Raw genomic sequence first — 12,665 nt, forward strand, 5'->3', positions numbered from 1 at the left:
AAATTAAACATGTACATATACTCTCAGTTATCGGTGGACACAAAATAATTGAACAAAAACATAGCCTAAATTCAGTACACCAGAAAAGTAAAACTTGCTAAAACCTACAGTCACATAGAGCCTTGTTTCACCAACGAACGAAAGGTAAAATTAATGTGCTATATTTTATTAGAAATAATTTTTCTGTAAGGTGCCTATTTATTTTTACATATTCATTCTAATAAATAAATTAAATATTCTATCTTAAAATCATGTATCTTTAACTCAACATGAAACACCTTTTTCAGACCTTTGTAGGATTTTTCATAGGGCTTTCCTACCCCCCCCCCCCCCCCCCAACAACAACAACAACACAGTATAGTTTGTAGGCTTACTCCCAGAATAAGTGAAAATTTGTAGCATTTATATATGAAAGTAATCAGTTTGCAGTCTAATGTTGAGTTATATGGCACAGCAGACAACAGGCTATTTTTTTTTTAGTTGAGTTATATGGCACAGCAGACAACAGGCTATTGTTTTTGATGATTCTTTTTATCTGTCAGGGAACTATTGCTTGTGGCAATTTATTGTACCTTTATAGTATATCAATATACTATTATACTTTCATTGTTTTTGTATGCAAGGAATGTAATTGTTTCATTTTAATGCTGTATTGTAGTGTTTAAATATTGTTTAATAAAATACGAGGTAAAGGAAGCGTAAAATTTTGTTATTGCTAATTTCATTTTGGTAATATGTCACATCTTTCATTTGAAGATAAAAGTTGTGGAGATGCAGGGTTATGGAAATAACTTGGATCATTTATTAGATCATGATGAAAACTTAAGGCTTATTGGTTCAGTTTGTTCATGTGAAGATTCATCTTCCTAAATTGAATAGTGCATATTGTTTAAGTGTATGATAAAAATGTTATTTTTGCTTCCATTTGCTAGTGCTTTAAGAAAATCATCACAGTCTAATAGATAAATTCATATCCTGCTTGATAACTTAATTAGTGAAATTTTAAATATTTTTCTAGAAAAATTTCAATGAAAAATTTAGGATGTGAACTTTGGAAATGTTCATAAATGTAATTTATGAACATCTGAATGTCAGTTGAATTGCACCCTTGAGTTATGTTATAATTATCTCTTAAGGTTAGTGTTCCGTTTCAGTTAATAATATCCATTGTTATATAAAACAGGTGGCATTGTCCCAATTGTGAAACTGACCATGAAAACCAGTTATCACCGGCCACTTCGTATACGGTGGCAGCCTATGTTAGTGCCGAAGAGTGTCCTCTTGACCAGTGTCTTGTCGATTTACAGTCTGGTACACAGACTGGTGTATCTCTTGTTTGTGGATCAGACAGCCATGGTCAAGGGGGCTGTGGTGCTCAAGTCAAAGTTGATCGCATTGTTACGCCAAAGATTCAAACCCTACCAACTGTGCTAGTCATCAGGAATAATAGTTTAATGTAAGTTTTAATAAGTTCTGTACGTATTTAATTATAATATATTACATTTGCATAGTAGTAAGGTCAGATTTATTGAAAGGCAATTTTGTGAGGTAGGTGCCAAAGGGATGTTGCACATAACCCTGTGTATTGCCTACAGTAAACTTTGTAGGTTAATCTACATTCAAATAATACTCCATATGGGCAGACTTATTTTTTTAGTGAAGTTTTGTTACTCTTCCATCACATGGGATACAAACTAAGCCGACCTCCTTCTCATGCATTCTTTTCACTTGTGTGGCCAGCCCTTTGAAAGTGAAGAGAAGACTGCACCTTTATTAAATTAGTTAAATTTAAACAAAATTTCTTGTATAATACTGTATTTTATGAATTATAATAATTTTGATTCCTAGTGCATAGGAACATTTTGTATTAATAGAACAAAAATTCTTTCAAATATTTACCTGCAATTATCCTACAGGGACCGTGATCTTAAGCGACGTTTGCATGTAGTGTATCCGGAAACTCTTGACTTGACGTCTCACACGCTGAATCATGTACCTGCAACATATACACTGTCATCTGTTATATTTCACCATGGTCGTTGGGTTAAGCATTTTTCAGGTAATTGTTATCTATAAAATTAATATACACCTGACAGCAAAGTAGCACTGTAGTTGTAAGCTTCATATGTCAGGCCAAAAAGTATAAATTTGTTATGTTAGTTATCTATTTATAAAATGTCTTTAGTGTCATAGAGAGTGCCAGAATGCTTTACCTGGCAGTGAGATGTAAGATTTGACTGTTGCCCATGCTTGCAGTCAATGCTTTATTAATTATGAAGTCTAGTGTAAGGAAGTATAGAGTGGGAAACCATAGAATACCATATGATAATTGATTGACAGACGTTAAATGCTGTTAGTTAAAAAGTTTTAGTTCTCTGTCATAAATTTCAAGTGTCAATATTTTGCTGTGATTTGTTTTACTACAGGAGGTTTTAAAAGCCCAGGCACTGCAGCCTTTAGTCTGACAGAAAGAATGGCAGTAGCCCCTAGTCCAGACTTTCCTTTTAGTAAATGTAAATGTGTTTTACAAATCCCGTTAGAAGATTGGAAAATATTGTGTTGTTACATAAATGCAAACCTTCATTCTTTACATAGGATTTAGCATGCAAACATGAGCTTGATTGGTCATTGAACTTTTAAACAAGGTTTGTTCCTACTCTGTATACAAACCCTTGGTCCTTTACACTAGGAATTATTTTCAGCAAAGCTGGCAACGGCCGCTAAATTTTCAAACAAGGTGGTTAGGCAGTTAACTACCATCTGTTGGGCGGGAGTTCTGCCTGCCCAGCTGTCAACTTCCAATTTGGTTTTGGATGTCATCTGATACAGACCTCTGTATGTGAGGCACTCTGCCTGATTCCTGTTAACCTATTTTCCCCAGTGGGATCTTTCTGTTTTTCTTCTGAATATATCTTTGTGTTTGTGTTGATAATTTACATGCAAACCCACAAATCTGATAAGCCTTTGCGTATTGCCATCATCCCCCAGCATTTGTGCCCTGGGGCGGATGGCAAGGGATGTAGTAATTTTCACTCCCCTGTTGATATTGACCCTTACATCCTCTGTACCTCTTGAAGGGGGTGTGACTGTAGTAACCCTAATTTGACGTGTGCTGAGTGTTGCTCTTGGTTGTCCGTGTAGTGGGTGAAGTTTGCCAGAAGGAAACAGTATTGGAGGAAGGCTACCAAGATGTCATCAGAAGGCTATACTCCCCCGACAACACCCTTGGTGACCAACCCTTGGTGACCAACCCTTCGTCCTTTCTCTCTCCTGGTAAGCTTCCCCTTCTGGCTCTCTCCATTGTGAAGTGAGTAAAAATTGGCGACAGGGTCCCGGATGGTCTAGATGACCTCTTTTTGGGGGCCTCGGTTCGCTCCAAGGGGGGAAATTTTCTCTCTGAGCGAGAGGAGTCTTCCTTTACTAATCCAACTTTCTCCTCAGATTTGGTGTCTGAGCATCATGAAGCAATGGACCTGTAGGCAGCTTGGCACCCCCCTATGGCTTGCTGGCACTCCCAATGTAATGTCCTGCCACTTCTCAACTCAAGTGACTCTGTCGATGGAGGGACAATCGGACATTCATCCTTCAGCTCCCTGTGTAGTGCCCATGCAGAGTTTGATGATGGTCTCATCTGTACCGCCGATGTAGGTTGCCCCTTCTGCCTCTGCGATACATACCTGTGATCGCCGTTGACTACTCTGCTGTCACTCTGCCACCTGCCCTGGCTGTCCTGGGTATCTCTGTTGCCACTCCTACTCCTGTTGATGCTACTGCTGCCCAGGCTCCTCTTGCTGCTCCTGTCACCCTGGCTGCCCCAGCTATTCCTATGATTCCGGTTGCTCCCTCATGGATGGGGACATTTTGGAGAGTAGAGCACAATGGGCTGGTACTAAGAGTCCGCTCCCCAATCAGGCTCAAGAACAGGCAGAGAGAAAGTGTCAAGACCTGCAGGTGTATCTTCGCTTCTTGCCAATACTGCACTGAGTGCTCAGCCAGGTCCAGAGGGTACGAGCACCTGGAGAGGCAGGGAGGAAGTCCCCAGCACAGTCTTCTTCTTGTGAGGCTTCAGCCTTGGAGAAGACTGGGGCTTGCCGTGAGGATGGTGCAAGTTCAGGTCAACTGCTAGCCAGGCATTTGACTGCCCAGCCCCTGATCACATTCGCATGACTGGCTTGGCATGGCTGAGTCGAGCGCTCGGCTCGGCTAGACGGAACCTCTCTTGCTCTCCTCGGGACAGCGATTGGCCGAGGTGAAAGCGCTCTCCCAGACCTGTGCTGCCATCACCACAGCGGGTTGGTGACCACACTCAGCCAACCTCTCCTGCTGGTTCTTCTGGAAAGACAGGTAGGAGTGTCCGACTCTCCTCACCTGCCCCCTAAACCTCCTGGGGATGTACCGGGAAGCATGGATCGGACAGGGAGAACTCTGACAATGCTTTTCCTCAGAATTTGGCTATGAAGGCCTGCATCCTGGGCTCAGTTCTCAGATCAGTTTGGTCATATGCCCGAGTCAGTTCAGGAAGGATTCCAGGGGTCTGATGAGGTTTTTCCTCCATGGGGAGAGTAGCTCGGGAAGACAGCTCCCTGGAAGGACTTGAGGGTCCTCTTCCCCAGGATGCAGACACTCCCAAGTTACAGAGGTCTTTTGCAGAGGCTCATCGTGCTGCTCTGTCAATACAATGATCCGAGGGAAAGGACCACAACCTCTTCAGTTGATTGTCCTGTGTGTCTTGAAGCCCTTTAGGGTCCTAAGAAAGAGCTAAATGTTTCGTTGGGGCTGCCATGGTCCTCACTTGTTGAGGGTGTATTCGACCAAGTGAATACTGATCATGTCTCTGGGCAGGAGAATTCCCTTGAGTCAAACCGCTCGGACAAGCTCCTTTTCTCTCTGCTTTGTCAGAAGTGTTTCTACACACCCTCAGAAGGGTCACTGCTGACTAAGCAGGTTGACCCAGACCAGGTTCGTCTAGGCCCAGGTCTCTCGCTGCAGCAGCTTGCTATGGAAGGGGTCTCCCTTTCTCAGAAAGAAGCAGCGAACCTGGAGGCTACCGTTATGGTGGCCCTCTAGGCGGTCTCCTGGCTGAATCTGTGGTCATTCACAGTATCCAAGGTTGCGGCTTCTTAAGTGTGATCATCCATAGGGAGGACTGCTTTCGGGAAACTGTGCCAGTCCGGATGTAGGGCCATCTCCTACCTTGCCCACCAGGTGGCAAACCTGTGGGCAAACCTGGTTTTGAAGAGAGGGGGACGCTGTCCTGAATTAGATCTCTAGTTCTGTAGGTCCCGAGTCGGCATTGCCCCCTAGGAATGTACAGATGCTGGGTTCTGCCTTTCTTCCCGAGGAAGTTGATAGATACTGCGGTGGGCAAGCAACAGGTTGAAGATAGTGACCGTCTTGTTCTCCAGGCAGTGGCCAAGACCTCCTGGTCTTTGCGTGCCACTGCTGCCCAGCCTTCCAGTCAGGCTAGCACTTGCTCGGTCCCTAAGAAGACCCAAGCTTCGAAAGGTGCTCATGGGAACACCAGCCCTCTTCATCTGCTGTTGGGAAGGGTGCACAACCTAGTCCCTTTCAACCGCCTCTCCAGTCAGGAAAGGGGGACAACGGAAGGGAAAGAAGGAGGGAGGATGTTAGAGGCAGTGTTACCCTCCAGTTACTGCCATTGGTGGGGGAGGGCCTGTCAAGCCATTGGGTAACATGGCAGTGAAGTGGAGCTGAGACCTAGGTAGTGGATGTCTTTTGGGAAGGATATCTACTCCCCTTTGAGTCTCGGCTACCTCTCATCAACAACCTGGTCCGTCTCCTAACTTACCTTCCCGATTCATCGAAGGACCTTGCACTTAAGGAAGAAGTGTAAGCCTTGCTGAAGAAGAACACTGTGGATGTGCTGTCGAATCAATCCCTAGGCTTTTACAGCCATGTCTTTCTTGTAGAGAAAGCCTCAGGGGTGTATCTCATCCCCAAGCAGAGGATAAAGTACTTGGGCATGCTGATAGATACAGTAGCAGCAAGAGTCTTTCCCTCCAACTCTCGTATCACAAGGTTCAGGAACGCAGCGGAGCAGCCAGCATGACAATGGCAAGTCGTCATCAGTCACCTGTTGTCGTTGGTGAAGCTGATCTCTCATGGACGGCTTCACCTTTGTTCTCTCCAGTGGAGAATGAAAGAATAATGGTTACAGTCTCAAGACCCTCAATTCTTTCTCATTCCTCTCTTGGAGGAGGTGAAAGAAGATTTAGACCGGTGGATGGATGGCAGGAACCTCTTACAGGCAGTCTCCGGTTATGGGGGGGTTCCATTCCTGGGGGTGTGCTGATAAGCAAAAACTGTCATTAACCGAAACTCGGTTATCGGCGCCATAAGCACCCTTCTGGTGCCATAAGAACCCTATGGTGCCCTAAGAACCCTTATGGCGCTGATAATCGGAAGTCGTCCCGTTATGGTGCCGTAAATTGCCGATTTTTTTTTTTGCGCTATAAACCGGATCACTGATAATTAATTGAGTCCATTGATAACCGGGGACTGCCCGTATTAGGAATATCCCTGCATATTTCCCCTCCTGGCATGCTTGCTTCTATCCTCAGATGCATCGACTGAGGGATGGGGCACACACCTAGAGGAGTTGCTGACTTCGTGAGTGTGGAACTGAGGTGACAGGTACCTTCATATCAGTATCCTGGAACTCAAGGCAGCCTTCCTGGCCCTCCAAGAGTTTCAGGAATGAGTGGTGGGACACTGTTGTTTTGATAGGTGACACCACCACAGTAGAGGCATTTGTCAACGAGCAGGGGGCGGATCTCATGTCCTTTCCGCTTCACCAGTTGGCAATGCAGGTGCACAAGTGGGCGGTAGCTCATTAGGTAGAGCTGTCAGCTAGGTACATTCCAGGCAAGAGGAATGTAGTGGCAGGCAAGCCCAGCTGCCAGAATCAAGTGATAGGGACAGCATGGTCCCTTCACTCAGACATAACAGAGGCTATTCGATCTATGGGGGTATTCAGTCATCGATCTGTTCACCACCCAGTGCAACAGAAAACTTCAGGTCTTCTGTTCAGTCGTGCCATATCAATGAGCCGCTGGGGAGGACGCATTCCAACACCCGTGGGACAACCTGGATGTCTTCGCTTTCCCTCCGTTTTGTCTGATTCCAGGAAGGTGATCATCAGGATGTTGATCACTGTGAATCTCAGAATGATTCTGGTGGCTCTGGTATCCTGACCTACAGGCTCTGCTCTCCAAGGCACCGAGAGAGATTCCTCCCTGGTCCAACCTCCTGTGTCAACCTCATGTAGAATGGTACTACCAGGCATTGCAGTCCCTGTCTCTTCACGCTAGACGTTATCCATCATTTATTGGAAGCGACAGAGATGGCTGGATACCTCAGACAGTCCTCTGCAGCGGTATACCAGGGATAGTGGGATGTCACAGAGCTGTTGGTATCTTATGGAGAAGAATATCTGCTGAGGGTCTCATTCAGCTAGGAAAGTAATTGATTGAAGAAGATGAAGAGACACCAGCTCCCAGAGCCCAAGAGATTTACAAGTAAGGAGTTAGCAGATGGCTTGGTCCTGATAGAGGAAAGACTGGCAAAGTTTGAAGCTAAGGACTCCCAACACTTCCAGGTACACTAGGGTTGCTAGAGGGTTCATGGATTCCCTGCAGTTTTCTATGAAGATTTGGGAGGAGAAGAGGGTATTCTTACAGCTAAGCCTAGAACACTTTTTAAGAAGGTAGGTAAGCCTGCAAGAGCTCCAGTACCCTCTGCCTCACATACCTCTCCAGACTCAGCTGCCTTAGTATCTCCAGCACCTTTTTCAGGTTCTGCAGAACTAGACGACCCAGCTCCAGTATCTCCAGCACCTGCAGATTCTGCAGTACTAGAAGACCCTGCCCCAGTATCTCTAGCACCTTCAGTAGGTTCTGCCTCTCCAGACTCATGTTCCCCAGTTTCTCCAGTACCTTCCTCCATGCAGTAACCTAATCAAGCCTGTCTTACCTCTCTTTTGTAATGCCCAGTATGCAAGCCAACCACAGGAGTAAAGGTAAAGAATTTTTCCTTTTTATTTACTGTACAGTAAATGTAAGAATAATATTTACCTTTGTACTGTATGTGCTTAGGAATTGCTTTCTCTTTTATTAATTTTTTTTATTGTTACTAATTCACGTCATTATGTCTGTTTAAATTCTGATTGACGAACAAAATGGTTTATGTCCTTGCCATAGGCATGTATCTGATGTAAACTGAGAACCTACTGTATACCCTTTTTGTTGATGACCTTTCAATATCTTTTGCAGCAACAAGGATGGCAGTGGCTGGATGCCGCCTTCAGCTGTTCATTAATAATATAGTAAAGCTGGCCGAAATGAATGGTTTTAGGTTTTCAGCTAGTAAACGGTAACCATGCACTTTTGCTGTATAAGAGGATTCTATCCTGATCCAAATCTGTTCATACATGGTGAAACAAGGTTTCTTGGGTTGATTTTTGACAACAAGCAGACTTGGAGTCCACATCTGAAGTATCAAGACAAAATGTTTGAAAGCAATATAATGTGTTGAAAGTTTTGTCCCACACTGCTGGGTGCAGACCAAACTCAGGTGCTTAGACTACACAAAGCTTTAATCCTTTCAAAATTAACATATGGGTGCAAAGTGTATACATCAGCAAAGTCTACTAGTCTTAAAATACTTAATTCAGTCCATCATGGAGGAATAAGATCATCAACAGGAGCATTCAAATCATCTCTTCCTGAGAACATGCTTATAGATGCTGGTAAGATGGCTCTGGCTCTACATTACCAGCATCAGTAGCTTCAGAGCTGGTACAGGTTTCAGAGGCAATTCTGTGAAAATCACCCCAAGCAAGTGCAACCATTTGCTTTTAAAGTAAAACGTATGGCCCGTAAATTAAGCATCCTAAGGACAGCGATTTCACTAGTTAGGTGTCCGGTTAGCCCCTGGAACCCTCCAGAGGTAAAATTCTGTAAACATTTCAATTCTACAAAGGCAGAAATGTCCAATGAGACAATACATTCAATATTTTTAGATCCTTCCTTGCAACACAATAACTCTGTTGCAGTTCTCACGGATTCCTCAAAGTTAGATGCTGGCATTGGCCTTGGAGTAGCCTTCCCTGATGTAGAAAGAAGTTGTGATTATCATTTGTTGCATCTATTTTTACAGCACAACTGCATTCAATTTTTACAGACTTGAAGAAAATTTTAACTCAGAATGGAAGTGGTTTTACTACATTTTGTGACTTGATGTCACTGATTTTAGAGATATTGGAATTGCTTTTTTTTAGTGAAGAGAACAGGTAAAGAAGTGGAGTTTTGCTGGGTGCCTTCTCATGTTGGGGTTGTTGGGAATGAGCAAGATGATCATCTTGCTAAGTCAGGAGTCACCTATTAAGTCAGAAAGTTAAAAAGTTTTGGCAGTTCCTATGGGAAAATATTGTAGTGAATAAAAAAAATGCATAATATTACATCATCTGTGTCTCCTTGGTCATAGCCCTATATCAAGGAGACAAGAAACAATGTTGTGCAGATTAAGGATTGGACATGCAAGGCTCACTCATGGGTTCATGATGTCTCACAAAAATCCTCCATTTTGCGATGACTGTATTGCGCCCTTGACTGCGAGACATTTGGTGGTTGAATGTCCCAGTCTTGGGAATTTGAGACAGATTCCTGTCCTGGAGATGCTGTATGCAACTTAACATTCTGGTAACGAAATTTGTCCTCTTCATCTTCTTCTAGTAGGGGAACTGTAACCACCTCCTGTGTTCCCAGAACTTGAATATTCTGCGGTTTCCATGCAAGTGCTTCCTGCACCCACCTTGTAGAAGTGTTGTAGATCATCTGCTTAGCCCCAAAAGCCATCCTGAGATGCCTCTACACAAGTCATCCAAGAGTTCTGATCCTTGTAGGTGTAGCGATGAGTCGGTAACCTCGTTGCACATGGTGGAGGTCATACACCTGGCTCAGTAGATCCGTTATCTGTTTTTGTTGTCATCACGTGGTAGAGGTATGGGGATTCACTGCCAACAAGTCAATGTTTTTAGAATGAAAATCCTACTTTCACACACTGTCACAAACTAACAAGTACCCTACCTCATAGTCAATTTCTGAGGATTGAAATTCCTCTCCCAAAATATACATGGTCTCTATCCCTGTCCATGTAACTATTGATCCCATAAAAGTACTAGGAAAAGGCTGTTTATCACTACTGGTAACAGTGGTCTCCTTAACTGACAAATATACTTTCAGATCCTCGTAATAGTATCTATACAACGGATCACCAGCAAATATTTTGTTTGAACCCCCATTGATATACAACGTATTTCAAAAATAAATTCTACAAAACCCCTACACGTTACACGTCACCCAAAAAAAGGCCGATGTAAAACTGTTAATACCCTCACCTCGGTTACTGATTTCCTATAATAAAGATTCAGTTTCTTACTCAATATTAACAAGCATAGTTTGTAAATACAAATCATTATCATTTCTTTCAGAGACAAAAAATTACTGTCACAACTAAGTCCCCTCAGATCTCGTTTACTGATAGTTGCAACGCATTGCATGACCCCTTAAATTCCTCATAACAGAACTTCATCATCTAAAACGCCAGAGAAAAGAAAATAATAACCTATGAGTATCAAAACTCCAAAAGAAAACAACAACAATTATTCCAGTTATGACACCTCTCAATGTCGCCACCACCAGACGACCTATTTATTCCATGATTAGTAAACATCAACAGACCCCTATCTAACTAACTTCATTAGCACCCAAAGTCACCATTAACCTCAAAAATCCTTACTACATAAATCACCATTAGTAAAAAGATCCATTCCCATGATATAAATACCAAAATAAAGACACCAAGCCCAAGGCTGAATACATAAAAACCACTCTAATACTGCCCAAAAGATAGAATAAAGAAAAAAAAACCTGCGGGATATAATCTCAGAAAGCCACTAATAAATTACCATGACCAAAGATCACCAAAGCTACAACTGTGAAATATAACCTTATAAAACTGCAACCTGCCAAAGCCATAAAACCACAAGTAACCAGAATCACAGATTGCCAAATCCCTAAATCACCAATCATGGGTCCCAAAATCATAAATTACTACCACCAAAAAGAAAAAAAATACTAATACCATAACTTCTATCAGAAAACCCACTAGTAACACCATAGCACCCATTATGAAAGAGATCAACCACCAACTCAAAATACATGCACCAATTGGCTAATGCCACATATCACCACCTTTTCACAACAAATAAACTAAGAATACCCTTAAACTCCATGGTACTTTCTGCACTGTTTCACCTATTTACCCAATTACGTATTACAGAAAATTACCACTAATTGTGCCAAATCGCCACATTTGCGCACAACAAGAAAGATAGTAAAGGAAAATTACAGCCCGCGGTTATTGACAGGGGCTCTGTTCTCGGCGGGGTGCTGATGAGCGAAAACCTCCTTTAACCAAAACTGCGATTGTATGGCGCTTATGACGTCGAGTTTTGGTTAATGGCGCCGATATTTGAAATTCGGCCCATTACGTTGCCATAATTCGCCAGTTTTATGGCACTAGACAAGCCCCATACAACCATATCGCCACTGACCGAGTTTGCTGATAACCAGGGACTGCCTGTATATCTCTCTTAATTTTTCAAATGCAGTGTCTGGTAAATTTTGAATTATGACCATGTTAATTCCACTTCTTCCTGGTGCCTTGTTTTTTAGACTTTTAAATGTTATTTTGATTTCCCATAACAATTTTCCTTGTTAGTAGGCAGTCTTCACTGAGTCTGGTAATATCAGCTGCATGATGCGGATATTTTCTGTATCTTTGTTGTTCAGTGAATTCATTAACTATTGTCTCATGGTTGTCGACCCAATAGGCCTTGTGCAGTACTTCTTTCTCTTGGTCATCATATATTTTCTCATTCCTGTGCTTTATGTGTGATTTATTAGTTTTACTTCCCATGTCTTGAAATGGTGGTCCAAAATTGGTTTGGGATATTGTACTGTATTTGTGAATTTTTTATTAGGTCTTTCCAATTTTGATGATAAAATTTGGAGTTTTCTTGTAGTAACTGTTCTTATAATGATACATATCTTCTCAGTAATGTGGTGTTCCAACCTGTTATAAGTATACAGTGGTCCCCCATATTCGTGGGGGATGCGTACCAGACCTCCCCATGAATAGTTAGAACCCACGAATAGTTGGAACCCCCATAAAAATGCTTAAAACCTCCTATTTAGGAAGTTAAAACTCAAGAAACGCCCACTAAAAATTTTAATACCTGGTTTTTTTAATAATTTTATTGCAAAAATTGCATTTTATGATGAAATTTATAATAAAAAACCAGGAATTTGTGGATATTTCTCATGGAAAAATACTGCGAATAGGCGAATTTTCCGCGAATAATGCGGGGGAAATGTTCCAGAGAGAAATTCACAAATAAGGGGGTCCAATGTACAGTGATCTGGATGGTGTTGTAGTGCCATTGTATTAATTTCAACTTATTACTATTAGGGAGTGGAAGTGTATTGAATTTGGTTTTGGGTATATGATTTTTTATAGCTTCAACTATGTTTTTTTACCTTTCTTCAAGTTCTTTGTGTTATTTCTATTTCATTTGAATTCAT

General features: G+C 42.3%; 1 protein-coding gene across 3 annotated transcripts in view; it reads left to right on the top strand.

The window, feature by feature from the left end:
- The window catches only part of LOC135200266 (ubiquitin carboxyl-terminal hydrolase 48-like), a 414,786-nt gene that overhangs the window by 150,261 nt on the left and 251,860 nt on the right, over positions 1-12,665 (top strand). For all 3 annotated transcript variants that reach the window (XM_064228750.1, XM_064228749.1, XM_064228748.1), the window contains exons 6-7: positions 1,184-1,456; positions 1,917-2,059. In XM_064228750.1, coding sequence (XP_064084820.1) covers positions 1,184-1,456; positions 1,917-2,059 — 416 coding nt within the window. The remainder of the gene's footprint in view (positions 1-1,183; positions 1,457-1,916; positions 2,060-12,665) is intronic.

Source organism: Macrobrachium nipponense, chromosome 26 (assembly GCF_015104395.2).
Source record: "Macrobrachium nipponense isolate FS-2020 chromosome 26, ASM1510439v2, whole genome shotgun sequence".
NCBI lineage: Eukaryota > Metazoa > Arthropoda > Malacostraca > Decapoda > Palaemonidae > Macrobrachium > Macrobrachium nipponense.